Source organism: Mobula birostris, chromosome 12 (genome assembly GCF_030028105.1).
Source record: "Mobula birostris isolate sMobBir1 chromosome 12, sMobBir1.hap1, whole genome shotgun sequence".
Classification (NCBI taxonomy): Eukaryota; Metazoa; Chordata; class Chondrichthyes; order Myliobatiformes; family Myliobatidae; genus Mobula; species Mobula birostris.
The window spans coordinates 60,080,327-60,103,307 of NC_092381.1; the positions used below are offsets into that span (position 1 = coordinate 60,080,327).

Consider the following 22,981-nt stretch of genomic DNA (forward strand, 5'->3'; position numbering starts at 1 on the left):
CCTTCAAAAAAAAATTAAGGAGTGCCAGATATATTTAAGTTTACATCATATTGGAATGCAGGCATGAAGCACATCACCAGCTTCCCATTGTACACAGCTTTCATGTGGCTTAGTACATTAAAGTGCTGGAAGAGAGAAGTTAAATTGTACAGAAATAAAATCAAGAAAGTTGTATTTGTTTGAAGTTTAGTTATGGATTAATGGTTGACATACATTATCTTCAACTCCATGTCCACTGGTGGGGAAAACCAGATTTGCAAAACTGCCCTATGAATTTTGTAGATTTTCCTTCTAAAATTAAGGGTATCTCTATTTCAAAACTTGCAAATTATTTCAGTTTTCCTCCTACTGATCTCCCTATCTATGTATCTGAACACCACGTATAATTATACAATGAGGAGAGAGAGCAACTGATCTACTCTAGGGCCTTTACAATAACTTCTGAGTTTTCTTTGTAATAGATAAAAGGCAAATTTTCTTTGTCGTTTATCACTTTGCCTGACTCATGGTGTTGTGGTTTTGTCAGAGTGAATGTATTTTCACAAATGCGAGACTTTACTTAATGCAACTGTTCCATACATGCTCAGAATTTTTAATCTGGCTAAATTGTTGCAATGTTGCTGGAGTCTAGAACGAAGGCATGATCTCACAATAAGGGCCACTGGTTTTCAGTCACTGGGTATGTTCATGACTGAGATTTGTGAATACTATGGGGTCACAGGATGTGGGGATCGGGAGGCAAAGTAGGTTTGGGGCATTAGAATAGATGTGATTTTATTGATTAACAGAACAAGTTCAAGAGGCCAAATGACTCACTTCTGCTCCCAAATCTTAAACTCAGCATAAATCTTTGTCATATTTTGAGTTTATTTTTAAACTGCTGGGAGCAGAAATAGAGTCTGTAATAGAGATTTTTAAAAAGTTTAGTGAAGTTACCTCCATTTTCAGATTTCTGGGATAAATCGGGGATCTTCCAGAGTATCCTATGTTGTTCAGCATTCCTTGAAAAACAAACGGAAGTCAGGATTTTACTTGGCAAACTTCAAACTATTGAGGCAAACAAGATCTGTCTAAACAATTAACAGGTGATGCAGCATCCAAAGAAAGAGAAGCAGAGTTAATGTTTTACATAAAGATGGACATTTCTGTGGATGTGAAAGAGACAGCCAGATGGTATGTTGCCTCCCAGGTGCCAGGATCAGTGATGTCTCCGTTCGGTTCCAGGATATTCTGAAGGGGGAGGATGAACAGCCTGAAATTGTGGTGCTTATTCATACCAATGACATATGTAGGAAAAGGGATAAGGTCCTGAACAGAGAGTACTGAAAGTTAGGCAGAAAGATGAAAAGCAGGACCTTCAGGCTAATAATCTCTGGATTGCTGCCTGTGCTATGTGCCAGTGAGATTAATAATAAGATGCAAGTCCTCATGCAGGATCCCTAAAAGTTAACTTGCAGGTTGAGTTCGTGGTGAGGAAGACAAGTGCAATGTTAGCATTCATTTCAAGAGGACTAGAATATAAAAGCAAAGATGTGATGTTGAGGCTTTATGAGGCATTGGACCAACTGCATTTGGAGTATTGTGAACAGTTTTGGACCCCTTATCTAAGAAACATGTGCTGGCATTGGAGTGAGACCAGTGGACGTTAGTGAGAATAATCACAGAGATGAAAGGGTTAACACATGAGGGGTGTTTTGATGGCTCACTTGAGTTTAGAAGAGTGAGGGAGGAACTCACTGAAACCTATCGAATATTGAAATGTCAGGATAGAGTGGATGTGGTGAGGATGCTTCGTATAGTGGGTGAGTCTAGGACTAGAGGCCACAGCCTCCGAGTTGAGAGATATCCATTTAAAACGGAAAAGGGGAAATATTTCTTTAGCCAGAAGCGTGGCAAATTTGTGGAATTCTTTTCCACACAAGGCTGTGCAGGCCAAGTCATTGGGTATATTTAAGGTGGAGGTTAATTGGTTCTTGCTTAATCAGGGTGTCAAAGGTTACAGGGAGAAGACAGGGGAATAGGGTTGAGAGGGACAATAAAACAGCCATGATGCAATGGCAGAGCAGACTCGATGGGACAAGTGGGCTAATCCTGCTCCTAGTTATTATGGTCAAAGACCCTCCAGATGGAATACAGTATTGGGAAGTGTATGGTCAGGCACTTTTGTAGAAGAAATGAAAGGGTTGAATATTTTCTAAATGGAGAGAAAATACAAAAAGTTAAGGAGCAGAGTCCTTGTGCAGGATTCTCTAAAGGTTAATTTGCAGGTTGGTCAGTGGTAAGGAAGGCAAATGTTAGCACTTATTTCAAGAGGACGAGAATATAAAAGCAAAGGATGTGATGTTGAGACTTTATAAAGCACTGGTGAGGCCTCACTTGGATAATTGTGAGCAGGTTTGGGCCCCTTATCTAAGAAAGGATGTTCTAAGAATGGAGAGGGTTCAAAGGAGATTCATGAAAATGATTCTAGAATTGAATGGCTTGTCATACGAAGAACATTTGATGCCTCTGGCTCTGAATTCACTAGAATTCAGAAGAATAAGGAGTGGCCTCATTAAAACCTGGATAGAGTGGACATGGAGAGGCTGTTTCCTCTGGTGGGAGAGTTTAAGACCAGAGGACACAGACTCAGAATAGAGGGGTGTCCTTTTAGAATCGAGATGAGGAGAAATTTCTTTAACCAGAGAGTGGTGAATCTGTGGAATTCTTTGTTACAGGCAGCTGTGGAGGCCAAGTCTTTATGTATATTTAAGGCAGAGGTTGATAGATTTATGATTGGTCAGGGTATGAAGGGATAGGGGGAGAAGGCAGGAGATTGGGGTGAGAGGAAAAATAGATCAACCATGTTGATATGGCGGATAGGACTCGAAAGGCGAAATGGCCTAATTCTGCTCCTATATCTTATGGTCTCATCAGAATTGAGAAAGTTGATTTTAATTAGTGGGGTGGGGGGGGGGGGTGATGGATGGACTGGGTAGACAAGGATGGACATGGCCTAACTGGAGGATTTCGAGTACGCTCATACTCAAGACACTGTTCTCATCATATCCTGAAACACAAGCATAATGCCACGTATTAGCACAAGCATGTCCTTGCCACTCTCTGGAAGACATCAACTGACTTTATCCTAAAATTATTGTGGTCTGTATTTACACTTTATTCAGCATGTATGGCAACACATTTCAGATGTATGGTGTGGAGCATTCTGACTGGTTGCAATACCGCCTGCTACGGAGGCTCCAATCAGGTTCAAATGAAGCTGCAAAGGGTTATAAACCTAGCCAAATTCATCATGGGCACAATGTCCCCCTCCAACTAGGATATCTTCAAAAGGTGATACCTTAAGAAGTTGGTATCCAATATTAAAGGGCCGAACCATCTGGGACATGCCCTCTACTCTTTCCTACCATCGGGGAGAAGACCCACTCTCAATTTTTTAGTAACAGTTTCTCCCCCCCGCCATCAGATTTATGGATCGTCCGTGAACACTACCTCACTACAGTATTCCTCTTTAGCACTATGTATTTATTTATGATGACTTATAGTAATTTTTACGTCTTGTGCTGCACTGCTGCCACAAAACAGCAGATTTCACGACATACACTCAGTGGTGACTTTATTTGCAAACATGCTTGTTAATACAAATATCTAATCAAACAATCATGTGGGCAGCACCTCATGAGCACAAAAGCATGTAGACATGATCAAGAGGTTCAGTTGCTGTTCAGATCAAACTTCAGAATGGGGAAGAAATGTGATCTAAGTGACTTTGATCATTGACTGATTGTTGGTGCCAGACAGAGTGGTTTGAGTATCTCAGAAACTACTGATCTCCTGGGATTTTTGTGAACCACAGTGTTTAGACTTTACAGAGAATGGTGCAAAAACAAAGAAAAGCATCCAGTGGGCGGCAGTTCTGTGGGTGAAAATGCCTCGTTAATGAAAGAGGTCAGAGGAGAATGGTCAAACTGTTTCTAATTGACAGGAAGGAGACAGTAACTAAAGTAACCATGTCTTGTAACAATGTCTTGCAGAACAGCATCTCTGAATGCACAACACATCGAACCTTGAAGTGGATGGGCTACAGCAGCAGAAGGCCACATCGGGTTCCACTCTTGTAACTAATGAAGTGGCCACTGTGTGTATGTCAGAGAGATGATAAGCCTGATTGTGATTCCTATATTCACCCTATAGGAGATGCTCCTCTCGTCCTATCTATTCCTCCCTCATCCACTTAGGAATGTAAAACTAACTTGTTTCCTCCCTGTCCTACTTCTGATAAAAGGGCCTTGACTGTTCTTCTTTCCGCAGGTGCTGCCTGTCCCATTGAGTACTTACAACATCTTATTTCCTGGCATCTGCAGTTCCTTTAATGTTTGGATTTGGTTGAGATTGCTCCACAGTCACAAGGGTGTTGATGCATATAAGAGAGATGCTCCAGGTATATGGGGGAGCTCTCTGACGATTTACTGTATGCCTTGACTAATTGCTTATTACACACGTAATGCATGGGTGATGGTCAGCTTGATGTTCAACTATAAGAATCCAGTCAGTGCATACACACTTTCTGGCAAGTTTCACGATAAGAAGATTATAAAATTTAGTATGCACAATTATGCAATTTTTCGTGTTCAGAGAAAGAATGTGCAAGGGGAACAAACTAAATTTAAAGATGGTGCTGAAGCAGATACTTGCGAGCCTATTCACTCAGATCTTTGAATGTAACAGGAACCAGTGTAAAGACTAATAATTAAGTATGGGAGGTTCTGCTAACCTTTATGGATAGTGTAACTGCAGATGCCAGGAGGTAAGATGCTGTGTGTTACAGCATCAGCCGGCGGGTTCAATTCCACTGCAGTCTGTAAGGGGTTTGCACATTCTCCATGAGATTGTGTGGGTTTCCTCTGGGTGCTCTGGTTTCCTCCCACATTCCAAAGGAGGTTGCTAGGTGAATTGGTCACATGGGTATAATTGGGCAGTTTGGGTTCGTTGGGCCAGAAGGCTCTGCTACTGTGCTGTATCTCTAAATGGATCAATAAATAAATGAATCAGTTTGTAAACATGATCTAGCAGTTATACTGAGAACACATTTGCCACCATATTGGGAAGGACATAAAGGCTTTATGAAGGGTACGCAGGCAATATGCTAAAATGCTACTAGGGTGCCAGACTTGGTGAGACCTGGAAAGCTGGAGATATTTTCCTGCGTCCAGTGGCAGAAGGGCTCGTAATCAGAACCCAATTTTGAAAGTAATTGACAAAAGTACCAGTAGGATCAAGAAAGGAAACTATACATGAAGTTGTGAGTCAATCTCTAATACCGATGTTGAATGGAATGTTCCAAGTAAGTTATAAATAGAAATGAGGAGTGGGAGTTACAGGGCTATGAAAAAGAACAGACAAATGAGATTAATTGGATATATTTTTCAATGAGCCAGGTCTATGATTCCACAACAATTGGGAGTAGAAAAGCTTGAGCTTAGTACACTGGATCTAGAGTGGCTGCATGAAAGTATGAATTTATTTGTTGAGTAGAGTGTGCTAAAGAACAATCAGAATTACAGACAAGGGTGGGATAGAATGTAGCACAGTGCAACATGGTTGACATTTAGGAAGAGTGGGAGGAGTGAATGGTACTTAATAAACAGTGTTGGGTAGTGATCAGGGTAGGTAAAAAGGTATCTATAGGACAGAAGATGTCAGTGATTGATCAGAAACAGCTAGAGAGTACATCGGATGGATCAGAACAGTGTATGGACAACACTGGAGAATGGGAAATGGTGACAGGTCTTTCCATGGATTTTGTGTCAGGAAGGATTATCAGGCTCACAGATGCTCTGGGCTAGATAAGAAGATCAGGCTTTGAACAAATCATCCCACTGACTCATTGGGTGAACAGAGATAATCTCTTACCAAGCAGCAGGCGGAAGCACTGCCTGTACTTTTGCAACTCCTCCATCGACAGGAATGAGGAACTGGACATTGTTGAGAGCTACAGGTGTAATCATTGCCTCTGCATTATACTTGTAATCTACTCGAAGATCAGTGCAGGTAGGCTCACAGCGCCAGCTCACTGCTAGGTTCAGTGGTGTGGACTGAATGCCCAGGGATGACACCTTCCAAAACAAAACTGGGGATTAATGCTGTATGATTTTCAGTGTTTTTACATGAACATATGTCTCTTTCAAAAGTTCATCTCTGTAAGACCATAAGGCATAGAAGCTGAATTAGGCCATTTGGCCCATTAAGTCTGTTCTACCATTTGATTTATTTTCCCTCTCAAAGCAATTTTACTGTCTTCTCCCCATAACCTATGATGCCCTTACTAATCAAGAAGGAATTCACCTGAAACCCCGTGAAATAGGCACAGGTTTTCTCAGGCTATAGTACCTGTCCAAGTAATTGTTTGGTACCAGAGTCTTGGCAGTCAGTGTCACTGGGCTATCTGACTGAAGGCGACATTATCTGAATTCCAAGCAGGTTCAATTTTGGGAGGATTCACTTGGTTAAAGGGTCAGATTAAATCTTGGGTCGAATCAAACTCCTTAAAGGATTGCCTTTTAGTTCAAGGTAGAATGTATTTCCTGTAACTAATCGGCTCCCAACTTTGCCAAAGGGACTTAATATCAGGTACTGTATAAGGCTTATTCTCTCCAAGTGCAAAGCACCTAGAATCTGCTTCAGCTAAAGGTCTGGGGCAACTTTTATACTGCTATTCTGATATGGTAAATTGTGCAACTGTTGTGTTTATTCAATGCATACGGATTAACTTCCTTGCTGAGTGTTCTGACCCTGTTTAGTACTGCAAAAGATGGTGACAGAGCTCAAAATTTCTAGGCTGATGTGTTACTTTTGTGCATATGAGATATGTAGGGGTACTTTGACTGAGATATTATTCAATTCAGATTCTGGTCAACTATGTCTCTGATTTTCTTTTAGATACCCCCATTATTAATAGAACAGATATTTATTGAATATGACCTCACTGGTTGTTGGTGCATAATCAACTTATTCACCAAATTCCACAAGACATTGTAGCATCAGTAACACCATTCAGCAAGTCATCTATCTACATTTCTGCAATTGGTGTACTATGGAAAACATAAGGAGCTTTAGTTGCTGGTAATTTTATGTGAATTTTCTGCGGTATAGAGCCTGACAGAAGGAGAAAATTTGACTGCCTTATTTCCAGATCTGTCACATTTTTTTGGAAAATGATACCACACTAATAGTTTATATGTTCCGTTTAAATACTACTTCTCATTGAATTAATCATTATGGGCCAAAGACTGCCTTGCTGCTTTGACCATTAACATGGGCTTTCTGACATTGCCCAATGAAGGAGATCTCTTAAAGATACTGTATTTCAATCTTCTAGTCTATGGAAAGCTAGAACTCAAGATGTTAAGGCCCTGCCCATTGCTACACCAGTACCTGCACTTCATATCCTGCAGGATATCACCAGCATAACTCCATTGAACACCACCAGAGGATAGATTAATTCTACCTTCCACACCTCCAAATCTCAAGGGACAAATGCTTCAGCTGGCAGTTTACTCTCTGCAGTATACCAAACAAGCCTATTCTCTGTGGAAAATGATCATAGAATGAATAACGTAGTGCAGATGGCAAGATGGAAATACTGGGTCATCATTTTAACTGACAAGTAAATCTGATAAATGCAGAAGTCTAATCTGACAAAATGTATGTTTATAGATCATTGGTTTGTATCGAGAAAGTCAGAAGTCTATTCACCTGATACTTTAGCATATCCACATTGTAATAAGTAGCCTGTGGTTTCTGCTCAGCCACCTTTTTTAAATGAGTCATTAGATTCGGCATGTTTACCCAGAATTCTCTTGTTTTGGCATCAGCTTGAGAAGTGTTACTAGACAAGAGAAAAAAAATGGTTAGCTAGAAAAGTTAAAGAAGAAAGAGACAGAAAATGTTAGGCTGCAGTCATGAGTTAGTTCACAGTTTGCTCATGCCTCTGAAATTAGGAAAGGTTAATATATACAACAGCTCAACACTCTTAAACACATTGATATTTTAGTACCTGTTTTTATACAATGTACAATTTCTAGCTCATATTTCACTTTTAGGGAATAATGTCTACAATCAAGATGATTTTGGATACCTCCATTCCATATGCTATTTCTTACTCCAGAGACCTAGATAATGATTGACAACTTAATTCTGTCTTCAGAGATACAATAGACAGCAGATACTGGAATCTGGAGCAAACTAAATGCTGGAGGGAGTCAAGAGGTCAGGTGGCATCTGTGGAGGGAAGTGAACAGTTGACATTTCAGGTGGAAATCATTCAGTTAAACCACTGATCAATCTAGCCTTTTGAGGAGATCTCACAGACCATTTGTGCATTGGCAATTTACCTTGTACAGATAGTTTTAGCGTACTGATGTATACAAATGAGCTGCTTTTCATCTTGGATAGCGAAAGATGTTGTACTGAAATTACCTGCAGAGAAGCTGGGGGTTCGGCAGGATATGCTCTAATCGGCTGCAGTTTGTAATGCAGAATGTGAGAACAGCAGGGCACTGGTTATTGGCAAAGTGCCTTGTGATACCTGCTGGAAATGATAGAACCATTTCTCCTGTAATCTTCACAATACACCTGTTCATTAAAACAAATAGCTAGATGTCAAAATGAAGCAAAAAATAAAACAGCTGTGTCAAAAATATCCACCAATGGAATTGAGATAGAGAATATGAGAAAAAGATCCAATCAATAAGTAACAAGAAGTGCAAACACAAGTGACAATCATGAGTTCTTGAGTAAAATCCATCACTTGAGACTAATTGATTGAAAACTTACTAAAGCACAAAATGACAAAGAACATCAAAATTATCATTAGTTGTACTAAATTGGAATCACTTCTTCAGGACAAAAGAAGGTCATTCAGTACATTAAGCCCACTGCTGAAGACCAATAAATAAGTTCAGCATGCACACCACTTAGCTGCTCAGTTATTGTAGGAAAACCAAGTACTAAGTAACTCAAGCTTTAGAATCAGAATCAGGTTTATTATCACCGGCATGCGATGTAAAATCTGTTGACTTAGCAGCAGCAGTTCGACGCAATACATAATATAGAAGAAAAAAACACAATAATATAATAATAATAATAAATAAACAAGTAAATCAAATATAGTATACATGTATTGAACAGATTAAAAATCATGCAAAGAAGAGAAATACTATATATTAAAAAAAGTGAGGTGGTGTTTAAGGGTTCAATGGAATCAGATGGCAGAGGGGAAGAAGCTGTACCTCCTACCTGATGGTAACAGTGAGAAAAGGGCATGCCCTGGCTGCTGGAAGCCCTTAATAATGGACGTTGCCGTTCTGAGACACCGCTCCCTGAAGATGACCAGGGTACTTTGTAGGCTAGTACCCAAGATGGAGCTGACTAAATTTACATCCCTCTGCAGCTTCTTTTGGTCCTGTGCAGTAGCCACTCACCCCACCCCCATACCAGGCAGTGATTCAGCCTGTCAAAATATTCGCCATAGTACATCTATAGAAGTTTTTGAGTGTATTTGTTGACATACCAAATCTCTTCAAACTCCTAATGAAGTATAGCCACTGTCTTGCCTTCTTTATGACTGCATCGATATATTGGGACCAGGTTAGATCCTCAGAGATCTTGACACCCAAGAACTTGAAACTGTTCACTCTCTCCACTTCTGATCCCTCTATGAGGAGTGGTATGTGTTCCTTCCTCTTACCCTTCCTGAAGTCCACAATCAGCTCTTTCACTTACTGACGTTGAGTGCAAGGCTGTTGCTGTGGCACCATTCCACTAGTTGGCATATCTCACTGCTGTACGCCCTCTCATCTCCATCTGAGATTCTACAAAGAATGGTTGTATCATCAGCAAATTTATAGATAGTTTTTGAGCTATGCCTAGCCACACAGTCATGGATATAGAGAGAGTAGAGCAGTGGGCTAAGCATAAGCCCCTAAGGTGCACCAGTGTTGATCGTCAGTGAGGGGGAGATCTTATCGCCAATCTGCACAGATTGTGGTCTTCTGGTTAGGAAGTCAAGGATCCAATTGCAGAGGGAGGTACAGAGGCCCAGGCTCTGCAACTTCTAAATCACGATTGCAGGGATGATGGTATTAAATGCTGAGCTATAGTCGATGAACAGCATCCTGACATAGGTGTTTATGTTGTCCAGGTGGTCTAAAGCCACGTGAAGAGCCATTGAGATTGCATCTGCCATTGACCTATTGTGGCGATAGGCAAATTGCAATGGGTTCAGGTCCTTGCTGAGGCAGGAGCTCAGTCTAGTCATGACCAACCTCTCAAAGCATTTCATCACTGTAGATGTGAGTGCAACGGGGTGATAGTTATTAAAGATTCAGCCTGAATCCTAAGGAATGGACATCAAAAGTTTGCTGGTTCCAGTAAATCTGATTGGTTACTGTTAAATGCTTCCTATCCTTCTATCCATCAGAGGACTTGAATAACATATCCACTCTCTGGTAATCACTTCCTTTGATAGAACTCAGAAGAAAACTTCTGTTTTGAGTCTAGTGTGGGACAGGTGAAGGATGTGGCTATGAAAAAGAAATGACTGTAACCATGCCTCAGTATTGAAGATGCTGGCTATGAGAGGAAATGGACACTGACTTATTTACCCTTCCAGTAGACTTGAAGGATTTTGAGCAACAACAGCTTTGGTGGTATTTATAAAAGCAAGGATGTAATGCTGGGGGTTTATAAAGCATTGGCCAGACCACATTTGGAGTTTTGTGAGCAGTTTTGGGCCGCATATCTAAGAAAGGATGTGCTGGCATTGGAGATGGTCCAGAGGAGGTTCATAAGAATGATCCCAGGAATGAAAGGGTTAGGGTATGTGCATTTGATGGCTATGAGTCTGTACTCACTGGAGTTTAGAAGAATGAGGTGGGGGGTGGGTGTCTCAATGAAACCTGCTGCGTATTGAAAGGCCTAGACAGGATGGAAATGGAGAGGATGTTTCCATTAATGTTAGGGTCTAGGACTAGAGTGCACAGCCTCAGAATAAAAGATGTACTGTACCTGTAGAACAGGGATGAGGAGGAACTTCTTTAGCCAGAGGATGATGAATCTGTGGAATTCATCACCACAGATGGCTGTGGATACCAAGTTGTTAAGTATATTTAAATACTCCTTTTAAATCTATTTAAATATAATTTAAATAGGTCTTGATTAGTAAGGGTATCAACAGTTACATGGAGAAGGTAGGAGAATTAGGTTGAGAAGGAGAATAAATCATCCACGATGGAAAGGAAGAGCTGACTCTATAGGTTGAATGAGCTAACTCTCCACTTATGCCTATGGTATTATGGTATCTATCCAAAGACTTGAAGTAATCCAAGTCTAAGAAGCAGATAGAAGAGCAGTGAACATTGCTGCCCTATAGACTATGAGATTTATGTTGGCTTGAGGGTGTTGGTCCTCTATACCCTTTTCCTCCTGCACTGAAGACAACAGTGAATTTTATGATCCTCGTTATTGAAAGGTAGCTCTAGAAGTGCAGAAGGTGAACCACATCTTCCAGGTCTCACTATGAACCTTTATTTTCAAAATGGTATTGAACCTTTCTTTTATGGTATTCAGTGTAAAGGAATCTTCTCGTGTGTATTAGTGGGGGAATCAATGATGTTCTGAACATGAGCAAATGCAAGAATCATGCTGTGGTTTATCTGCTGGTTCTGGGGTGCAGGTGATGAGGACTGAATGGTTAAGCAGATCAGTTTCACTCCGGCAGGAAGCTAGTAGCTGGGGCGCTCCACTGAGTGTGAACGTGTGGAACAATAAGTATGCACTGAAATTAGTGGATCTGTTGGTAATGCTCCCTGCATTTCTCCTGGATTGATGACATTGTGAGGATCAAGTCAACAGTGCCTGTAGATGGACAGAATCCACATTGTGATTTGGGAAGCAGCTCTTTGTCACTGGGAGATTCTTCTAACACCATCTTCCACTTCTGATTCTGCTCCATGAAGCAGGATGGGATGTGTTCCAGAATGTTTACAAACGCTGTCAACAAATGCAAATTCATCTCCTTTTACATATTAGCAAGGTCAGCAAACATGTTGGCGGCCTTTTAATATTGTACATTCTTTTAATTTTGTTGACGATAACTCTTGTGCATCATTCAGTCAAAGATTATCAAGATCTTTAATAAGATCAATCAGATTTAGATATTATGTCAATTAAAATCGACCGTTCGCAGTGTCCTCGCAGGTTTTCCACCCTGAGGGAGGATACTCAACCAGAACAATTAATATTAATCAGCAAAGGTTGCTCTCAGACATTATTGCCTATATAGCTATTACTGACAACTAAAAGTAGATTGAGTATCAACAGGATACCCTAACTTGATTGGCATCATAGCTGATTTCTGCCTATCACTCTGACTAACCTGCAGAGGTTATTGTTGGTCAATTGGAAGGGTTTGTCTTTGCTGACATTTATCACCCGCGCCCCCCCCCCCCCGGCATTCAGGAGTACTAAAAAAAAACAACAGGAATTCTGCAGATGCTGGAAATTCAAGCAACACACATCAAAGTTGCTGGTGAACGCAGCAGGCCAGGCAGCATCTCTAGGAAGAGGTGCAGTTGACGTTTCAGGCCGAGACCCTTCGTCAGGACTAACTGAAGGAAGAGTGAGTAAGGAATTTGAAAGTTGGAGGGGGAGGGGGAGATCCAAAATGATAGGAGAAGACAGGAGGGGGAGGGATAGAGCCAAGAGCTGGACAGGTGATAGGCAAAAGGGGATACAAGAGGATCATGGGACAGGAGGTCCGGGAAGAAAGACAAGCGGGGGGGTCCCAGAGAACGGGCAAGAGGTATATTCAGAGGGACAGAGGGAGAAAAAGGAGGGTGAGAGAAAGAATGTGTGCATAAAAATAAGTAACAGATGGGGTACAAGGGGGAGGTGGGGCCTTAGCAGAAGTTAGAGAAGTCGATGTTCATGCCATCAGGTTGGAGGCTACCCAGACGTTGTTCCTCCAACCTGAGTGTGGCTTCATCTTTACAGTAGAGGAGGCCGTGGATAGACATGTCAGAATGGGAATGGGATGTGGAATTAAAATGTGTGGCCACTGGGAGATCCTGCTTTCTCTGGCGGACAGAGCGTAGACGTTCAGCAAAGCGGTCTCCCAGTCTGCGTCGGGTCTCGCCAATATATAAAAGGCCACATCGGGAGCACCGGATGCAGTATATCACCCCAGTCGACTCACAGGTGAAGTGTTGCCTCACCTGGAAGGACTGTTTGGGGCCCTGAATGGTGGTAAGGGAGGAAGTGTAAGGGCATGTGTAGCACTTGTTCCGTTACACGGATAAGTGCCAGGAGGGAGATCAGTGGGGAGGGATGGGGGGGACGAATGGACAAGGGAGTTGTGTAGGGAGCGATCCCTGCGGAATGCAGAGAGGTGGGAGGAGGGAAAGATGTGCTTAGTGGTGGGATCCTATTCTGCTCTTAAACGCATCTCCCCCATTTCACGTACATCTGCTCTCACTCCATCCTCCCGCCACCCCACTAGGAATAGGGTTCCCCTGGTCCTCACCTACCACCCCACCAGCCTCCGGGTCCAACATATTATTCTCTGTAACTTCTGCCACCTCCAACAGGATCCCACCACTAAGCACATCTTTCCCTCCCCCCACCTCTCTGCATTCCGCAGGGATCGCTCCCTACACAACTCCCTTGTCCATTCGTCCCCCCCATCCCTCCCCACTGATCTCCCTCCTGGCACTTATCTGTGTAAGCGGAACAAGTGCTACACATGCCCTTACACTTCCTCCCTTACCACCATTCAGGGCCCCAAACAGTCCTTCCAGGTGAGGCAACACTTCACCTGTGAGTCGACTGGGGTGATATACTGCGTCCGGTGCTCCCGATGTGGCCTTTTATATATTGGCGAGACCCGACGCAGACTGGGAGACCGCTTTGCTGAACATCTACGCTCTGTCCGCCAGAGAAAGCAGGATCTCCCAGTGGTCACACATTTTAATTCCACATCCCATTCCCATTCTGACATGTCTATCCACGGCCTCCTCTACTGTAGAGATGAAGCCACACTCAGGTTGGCGGAACAACACCTTATATTCCGTCTGGGTAGCCTCCAACCTGATGGCATGAACTTCCGCTAAGGCCCCACCTCCCCCTCCTACCCCATCTGTTACTTATTTTTATGCACACATTCTTTCTCTCACTCTCCTTTTTCTCCCTCTGTCCCTCTGAATATACCTCTTCCCCATCCTCTGGGTCCCCCCCCCCCGCCTTGTCTTTCTTCCCGGACCTCCTGTCCCATGATCCTCTCGTATCCCCTTTTGCCTATCACCTGTCCAGCTCTTGGCTCCATCCCTCCCCCTCCTGTCTTCTCCTATCATTTTGGATCTCCCCCTCCCCCTCCAACTTTCAAATCCCTTACTCACTCTTCCTTCAGTTAGTCCTGACGAAGGGTCTTGGCCTGAAACGTCGACTGCACCTCTTCTTTCAGGAGTACTAAAACTGTTTAGAAAATGTTTACTATTGAATTGACTGAAATCAGATAATTGAGCATATATTTTGTACATATGACATTTGATGCTTTAACTGAAGGTTGATTACTGACCTTACTGTATAAGTTAGTCTTGAACTGCTTACTCACTTGCTTGGATCTGCTCCTTTGAAGTATGCATTGACAGTTTCTGTGAAGGCTGCAGCAACCGGAAGTGTATCCTGTGCACCCATGGTCAAAGGACTGGGCCCTCGGGAAGCACCTGCAATGTATGTCAATACATTTAACTCTTTGGTTTCACTTAGTTCATTTCAACAACAATCCACTTGTATTGCGCAGTAGAACTTAAACAGAGCAACAACAGAAGAGCAACACACAGGTGAAAAAATTTGATGTAGCTTTAATCATGCAGGTGGTTTAAAAAAAAGCAAACAGAAAATTAGTGAAGATATATGAAAAAGAAAGTGAATTATTCCTTTGAATACTCCTTCTGTAAAACCTTAAAAATCTTGAGATGTAAGCAAATGGTTTTAAAACTTTCTAAACATAAACTAGAGTAAATTCCAGGTATGAGTTCCCACTAGTATTTTTAAAGTTAATTTTTGTTATGATTTCCCATCTACAGATTTGGACAAATCTCCTCAGGCATCTTGAACAAACCCTTTGATGATGTCATTGAATAAGAGAAAATTTCATACAAAAAATGAACCTTTACTTTCTTGCTTCACTTTCATAAACGCACTGATTCACAGTGGATAAAGTTGAGGTATATCATCTAATACCTGGTGTCTAATGACAGTTGTAACTCAGGATCTGTGAGCCTGCATATAATACATATCAATCCATTTTCACCCATTCTTATGCTTGTATTCACTTCCTTCGGAGTCTCTGGATACCCCTAAGGAGTTTTCCCTTCCTGAACTCTAAGACGACTGTAACTAAATGTAGCACCCTTACTGGTCCAGATGATTAGCTTACACAGAACAGATCAAAAACAAAAATCTTGAACCTATGGCTGGCTTCTATGTCAAGCAATTATCTACTAAGAGAGCTAATAAAGATTGTTCAATTTCTAATCTTAGAAACACATTCTGGAACTCCAAAAGCTTAGGAATGGAAGAGTGAAATAAGGGAGGTAGAAGAGGGATGTGGAGTTTGGAGTATGAAGGACTGACTGAGCTAACTGATGGAGGATTTGACTGAAGCTGCTTGTATCTGAAAACTGGGATAACTGTTTTATTTTCAATGGCCTTTTCCCAGTGGAAACTCACCCTTCTTAGAAGTCCTAACACACTGGAGAAAGGTAACTCTAAATTGAAGAAATCCAGTTTTATAGTGTGCATTTGCCTGTTTCGGATGAGAACTTTGGTGTGACAACTCCTGAGGTTGAGTACTTGCTCATGATGATTTTATAAACTCAGAGCTAATAAATTGCTGTCAAACTGATGGAAAGGTGCTGGTGTTCAAAAGGCACCCTCACGGCAGTCACAATCTTTAATGATCACAGAAGAAAAATAACTACACATTTTAGACATGGCTTCCAGACATCTACAGACACATTACATTTCTAGTTTAGAATTATTATTTTTCTCATATGATTTCTTAGATCCCTTGCACAGGTTAATGTTACAAACTCTCCAGACAGAACTCCTGGCATCACTAAGATTATGTCTACTAGAACATTCATGCTATACAATATTTCTTGATTAGCTCATTATAATTTCCATTTTTTCTGTTAGCATATGAATACAATAGAGTTTTAAGTACATAAGACATACAATGCTTTTTTTCATTTAATAATTAGGTCAGTTTTGATTTTACTGGACAGATGGTAACCTAAAATGAAGTAAATTATCATGAAATTTAAAATTTTGCATTTTAATGTATTAGCTTCCAGAATATTCATTTGTAGGTCTTCAAAATTTTGTTTATTTCATGCATTTATTTTACCACATATATTCTATATTTAAACATTTCATAATTTTATAAAGAAAATTCCATTTAGGGAAACAATCTATAAATTATCTAATTACAATTCTTTCCATGATAATTACAACTTGTTGCTTTTCCTCCATTAATCAAAATTAAAATCCAGCAGGAAGTATCATAAAATTATATGTGTTGACCAGACAAATATTTTATCTGACATTGAAGGGAAAAGAAGTCTGAAAAATGGAATGGATACTCTGAGCAAAATAAGAATTGTTTTATGAGCCATGCTGGTAGTTGACCAGTAAAATACTGAATTACATTAACCATCACAATGAAGGCCCAATTTTTATAACCTGTGCTGAGTTGTCTAATCTCGGACAGAGCAGAGAGTGAAGGAAGGATTTCCATAAAATAACTTTGCTGAGATTATTTTTCCTGATCATTACTGCCCATCCAAAAACAAGAGATCTCACTGTGAGGTATTGACAACAGAATTCCTCTTGGTCTCAGATTCAATGGGATGGGAGAAAGCAAGGTAAAATAAGACACAGTAGATCTTAAATAATCCTTGCATAAAATTCCATGGTTAAAAAATACAATTAGAGCAGGGGTTCCCAACCTGGGGCCCACGGAACCCTTTGCTAAAGCGTATTGGTCAATGGCATGGTAAAGGTTTGGAACCCCTGAATTAGTGTAATATTGACCCTGAAACATTCTCCAATATACACAGACAGTTTTGTGAGATCTGTCTGCTGTGCATATTAGAAAACCATGGAGTGAACCTGTTGCTTTACTGTCTTTCATGAGCACACTTACAGTTTCCTGACACTTCTGGTTGCTGAGGCTCCAGGTTAGTTAAAAAATTAGCCTATTATGAAATGACATCATCTCTGGGCTGAATCAGGTTAATTTCAATAATAATATATTAACTAATAACTAGAGATGAAAAGAAAGGGAAATATATTTGTAAATATTAATTAAGTTTATGTACAGCCAGATGGATATAAGCTTTAGAACAGGCAATCTAGTCTACCAGTCCTATTGATATAAGTATTGGCAGAACAATTATATAATTAACTTTTATCATGATTTATTTGTTGAATATGTTTAAGTATTTCACAGAAGAATATTGAAAATTCCAGGCATTCAATACAACGCATGAAAGAATAGTCATGATTAAGCACTGTTAGCAGAAATGAAAGGGTGATTAGTTTACGAATGACACTCAAGAATGGTCAATGTACAGGAACAGGTACGCCGCTTGCCCAGAAAAAGGGGAAATGCAAATTTACAAAAATTGTACATTACTTACCATCAAAAGTCAAATAAAACTTTCCTCTATCAAACCATACCAAGGAGGGTTGATCATTCTCTGAGTGGTTAGGAGATGAAGTGGGAGGGGAGGATTGAAGGCAAGGGAGAGAGAAGGGCACAGGGTGAGTCACACAGAAAGTCCGTTACTCTTAACGTATGGAGAAACCAGAATGGGGCAATCAAAGCACCATCATTGCACAAGGAGGAGAGAGTCTAAAAAATTATTGCATTGATAAGATCGTCATTAATTTCTTTGTGAGTATCTCAGCTCAATTCTGTTCTAAGAGTCACCATAGGCTTATTTTGGTCATTTGGACTGCCTTTACTATTGGAAACCTATAATCTGCAAAACAGGCTGTAAGGAGTTCCTTAACCTAGGTAATGATGGTGAATATTTTGTGATTGCCTAATGTTATAGTTTGCTTGATCAGTGAGAAAGTGTGCAGAATATCAAACCTTTCCACTTAAATATATGCTTTCACAAAATTTTAAGTCTTTTCAGATTCAAAAGATACTACGTTACAATATTTTTGAAGATTTTCTTAGTTCTTAATACTTATTGGATTAAATAATGTATTTCAGGCTTTGTTACTTTTTATTGTAGATAAACTTTTTGATAAATCATTGTAATTATAAAATATATAATATTTCCATTACTTAAATCCCTTAAGAAACTTGAGGTGATCCTGGAAAAGTGTTACAATGCTAAGTATGTAATAAGTATTTGATAAATAATACAAATGAAACTAACTAAGGTGTGATAATGATGATATTTAGAGTATCTCAAGTTAAATATTATAAAATAATACAAAATCATTATTGTGGTTACAGATTTGACCAGTTTGTTACTGGTATGTAGGGGATTTCAATAGGCAAGTGCATTGGGAAAATCAGGTTTGTGCTGGATCCCAAGGGATGGAATTTGTAGAGTGGCTATGAGATGGCTTTTTAGAGTGGCTTGTAGTTGAGTGTAATAAGGGAAAGACAATTCTGGATTGTGAGATATGTAATCAGCTTAAACAAATTTCACGTCACAAGCTGGTGATGATAAGCCTGATTCTGATTCTGAGCTTGATTTGATTAGGGAGCTTAAAGTAAAGGAACCCTTAGGAGACAGTGATTATAATATGAGCAACTTCACCCTGCAGCTTGAGAGGGAAAAGCTAACATCAGACGTATCAGTATTACAGTGGAGTAGAAGGAATTACAGAGGCATGAGAGAGGATCTAACCAAAGATGATTGGAAGGGGACACTAGCAGGGATAACGGCAGGACAGCAATGGCTGGAATTTCTGCGAGCAAATTGGAAGGTGCAGGAAGAGACATCGGAAAGATGAGGAAGTACTCTAAAAGGAGGATAGGGCAACCGTGCCTGACAAGGGAAGTCAAAAGCACAAGAAAGTCTGCAGATGCCAGAAATCCAAAGTAAAACACATAGAATGCTGGAAGCACTCAGCAGGTCAGGCAGTATCTATGAAAAAGAGTGAACTATCGATGTTTCAGGCCAAGACCTTTCTTCAGGATTGAGAAAGTCAAAGACAGCATAAAAGCAAAAGAGAGGTCATATAATATAGCAAAAAATAGTTGGAATCTAGTGGATTGGGAAGCTTTTAAAATCAACAGAAGGCAATTAAAAAGCCATAAGGAGAGAAAAGATGAAATATGAAGGTAAGCTAGACAATAACATAAAAGAAGATACTAAAAGTATTTTCAGATATATAAAGAGTAAAAGAGAGGCAAAAGTGGATGTCAGACCGCTGGAAAATGATGCTGGAGAGGTAAAAATGGGGGAAAAGAAATGGCAGATGAACTTAATTAGTATTTTGTATCAGTCTTCACTGTGGACGACACTAGCAGTATGCCAGAAATTCTAGAGTGTCAGGGGGAAGAAGTGAGTGTGGTTGCTATTATTAAGGAGAAGGTGTTTGGGAAGCTGAAAGATGTGAAGGTAGATAAGTCACCTGGACCAGATGGACTACACTCCAGGGTTCTGAAGGTGGTGGCTGAAGAGATTGTGGAGGCATTAGTAATGATCTTTCAAGAATCGCTAAATTCTGGAATGGTTCCAGAGGACTAGAAAATTGCAAATGTCACCCCACTTTTTATGGAGGGAGGGAGGCAGAAGAAAAGAAATTATAGGCCAGTTAACCTGACTTTAGTGGGTTGGAAAGATGTTGGAGTCCGTTGTTAAATAAGAAGTTTCGGAGTACATAGAGGCTTCTAATAACCTAGGCCAAAGTCAGCATGGCTTTCTTAAGGGGAAGTATTGCTTGGGAAATCCGTTGGAATTCTTTGAAGAAGCAACAAAGCAGGATAGACAAAGAAGAGTCAGTGGATGCTGTATATTTTGATTTTCAGAAATGAAAAAGTGTTGCACATGAAGCTGCTTAACAAGATAATAGCCCGTGGTATTATAGGAAAGTTACTAGCATGGATAGAAGGTTGGCTGACTGGAAAGAGGCAAAAGAGGGAATAATAAAGTTGACCTTTTCTAGCTGGTTGTCAGTGAGTTGTGGTGTTCTGCAGGGGTTGGGGTTGGGACTGTTTTTCTCATGTTATATTTCAATGACTTGGATGATGGAATTGATGGCTTTGTGGCCAAGTTTGCAGATGATATGAAGATAGGTGGAGGTATAGGTAGTGCAGAGGAAGCAGGGAGTCTGCGGACGTACAAAGACAGATTGGGAGAATGGGCAAGGAAGTGTCAGATGGAATATAGTGTAGGGAAGTAAATGGCTACACACATTGGTAAAAGGAATAAAGGCAAAGACTGTTTTCTAAATGGGGAGAAAATTCAGAATTCAGAGGTACAAAGGGACTTTGGTGCCACCATGCAGGAGTCCGTAAAAGTTATCTTGCAGGTTGAGTTATTGGTAAGAAAGGCAAACACAATGGTAGCATTCATTTTCAGAGGACTAGAATATAAAAGCAAGGCATTGGTCAGACTGCAGTTGTGGAATGGTAAGCAGTTTTGGGCTCATTATCTAAGAAAATCTGTGCTGGCATTAGAGAGGGTCAGAGGAGATTCAGGAAGATGATTCCAGAAATCAAAGGATTAATATACGAGGAGTGTTTGATGGCTCTGGGGCTATACTCATTGGAGTTTAAAAGAATGGGGGGGGGGTGGAAATCTCAATGAAACCTATCAAATATTGAAAGGCCTAGCTAGAGTAGATGTGGAGAAAATGTTTCCAAGAGTGGGCGAGTCTAGAACCAGAGGGCTTAGTCTCAGAATAGAGAGACATCCATTTAGAACAGAGTTTCTAATTTCTTTCGCCAGACGGTAGTGAGTTTGTGGAATTCATTACTACAAACAGTTGTGGAGGCCAAGTCATTAGGTATATTTGAAGCAGAATTTCTTGATTAATCAGAGTATCAAGGTTACAGGGAGAAGGCAGAAGAAGGGGTTGAGAGGGATAATTAATCAGCCAAAATGGAATGGTAGAACAGACTCGATGTGCTAAATGGTGTAATTCTGCTCTTATCCCTGATGGTCATGTAACTGTGAATAGAATCTTGATGCTCCAATTTGACTCAGTGCAGATAATTTAAAGAACTTAACCTAACTGCTATTCTAATTAACCCTATTTTCTACTCCATTGCATACTCTTGACTACAAGGGCAATTCTCACCAAATTAACCACTAGAAAGCTGATGGGATCACGTGCATTGCATATTTCTTTGTCCATCCAATATTATGCTGCACTGACTTTAACAGAGAGAACAACATTGCCTGGAACTTTAAACCCACTCTACATCAGTTACTGGTCAAGCGGGCTGCAGGCAATTCTGTTTACTTTTAATTCTGTGAAATCAGTCTAAAAATATCTCATGTAATTTATTCTCCTACTCTGATACATATTTTTGTTCAATTATGACCCATGAAAGAGACAGATTTGACTGCACGTTTGTCACAACTTTATAAAAGCAGTTCTAGATGAGTGCATCCCCACAAAATCATTCCAGTTCTTCTCTAACCTGAAGTCATGGATGAACCATGAGATCCACAAGCTGCTAAAGGCCAGATCAGTGCTGTTCAGGTCTGGTGTCCCAGTAAGATACGAAAGGCTCTGGTACGACCTCCGGAAAGCTGTATCACATGTGAAGTGACAATTCTGGACCAAGCTATTATTTATTTACTGAGATTCAGCGTGCAATAGGATCTTCTGGCCCTTAGAGCTCCACCACCCTGACTAACCCTAGCCTCATCACAGGTCAATTTACAATGGCCAATTAACCTACTAACCGGTACGTCTTTGGACTGTGAGAGAAAACCAGAGCATCCAGAGAAAACCCATGCTTTCCACGGGGAGGACGTACAGACTCCTTACAGATGACATTGGAATTGAACTCTGAACTCTGCTGCCCTGAGCTGTAATAGTGTCATGCTAGCTGGTAGGCTACTGTGGTGCCCTAACTTGAATCACTGAAACATGCTCGACAGCCGTGGCAGGGCTTGAGTATTATCACTTTCTACAAAGTGAAACCAGCTGACATAGGTTTTGCTCCCAGCTGAGCTCAATGCCTTTTATGCTCTCTTTGGCCATCAGAACATGGGGGAACCTTCCTGAACACCCACAGCCCCAATGACGCTATGATTTCAGTCTGTGAGGCTGACGTGAGTGCGTCCTTCAGGAGAGTGAACCTTTCATCTGGCCCTGTTGGGGTAAAATAAAGGCATCCGTTAGTCTTGCGAGACCATGGATCTGCACCTGGAAAGTCTTCGCTCTCCAGGGCACAGGCCTGGGCAAGGTTGTATGGAAGACCAGCAGTTGCCCATGCTGCAAGTCTCCCCTCTCCACGACACCAATGTTGTCCAAGGGAAGGGCATTAGGACCCATACATCTTGGCACCAGTGTCGTCGCCGAGCAATGTGTGATTAAGTGCCTTGCTCAAGGACACGACACGTTGCCTCGACTGGGGCTCGAACTCACGACCTTCAGGTCGCTAGTCCAATGCCTTAACCACTTGGCCACATACCCACCCTGTTGAGGTACCTGGCTAAATACTAAAGACCTGCGATGATCAACTGCCTGATATCTTTAACCTCTTGCTTCAGCAGTCTGTGGTACCCACCTGCTTCAAACAGGTTTCAATTATAGGGGTACCTAAGAAGAATGTGGTTACCTGCCTCGATGACTGTCATCCAGTAGCACTTACACCCACTGTGATGGAGTGCTTGAGAGGTAGGTGATGAAAAATATCGAATTCTGCCTG

The 22,981-nt window shown here is 41.0% G+C and overlaps 1 protein-coding gene across 3 annotated transcripts in view; it reads right to left on the reverse strand.

Annotated features, from left to right (window-relative positions):
• sgip1a (SH3GL interacting endocytic adaptor 1a) overlaps positions 1–22,981 on the reverse strand; it is a 177,823-nt gene that overhangs the window by 13,009 nt on the left and 141,833 nt on the right. For all 3 annotated transcript variants that reach the window (XM_072273874.1, XM_072273872.1, XM_072273873.1), the window contains 6 exons: positions 17,763–17,822; positions 14,669–14,780; positions 8,479–8,634; positions 7,756–7,888; positions 5,914–6,116; positions 937–1,001 (listed from right to left, as the gene is read on the reverse strand). In XM_072273874.1, the coding sequence (XP_072129975.1) occupies positions 937–1,001; positions 5,914–6,116; positions 7,756–7,888; positions 8,479–8,634; positions 14,669–14,780; positions 17,763–17,822 (729 nt within the window). The remainder of the gene's footprint in view (positions 1–936; positions 1,002–5,913; positions 6,117–7,755; positions 7,889–8,478; positions 8,635–14,668; positions 14,781–17,762; positions 17,823–22,981) is intronic.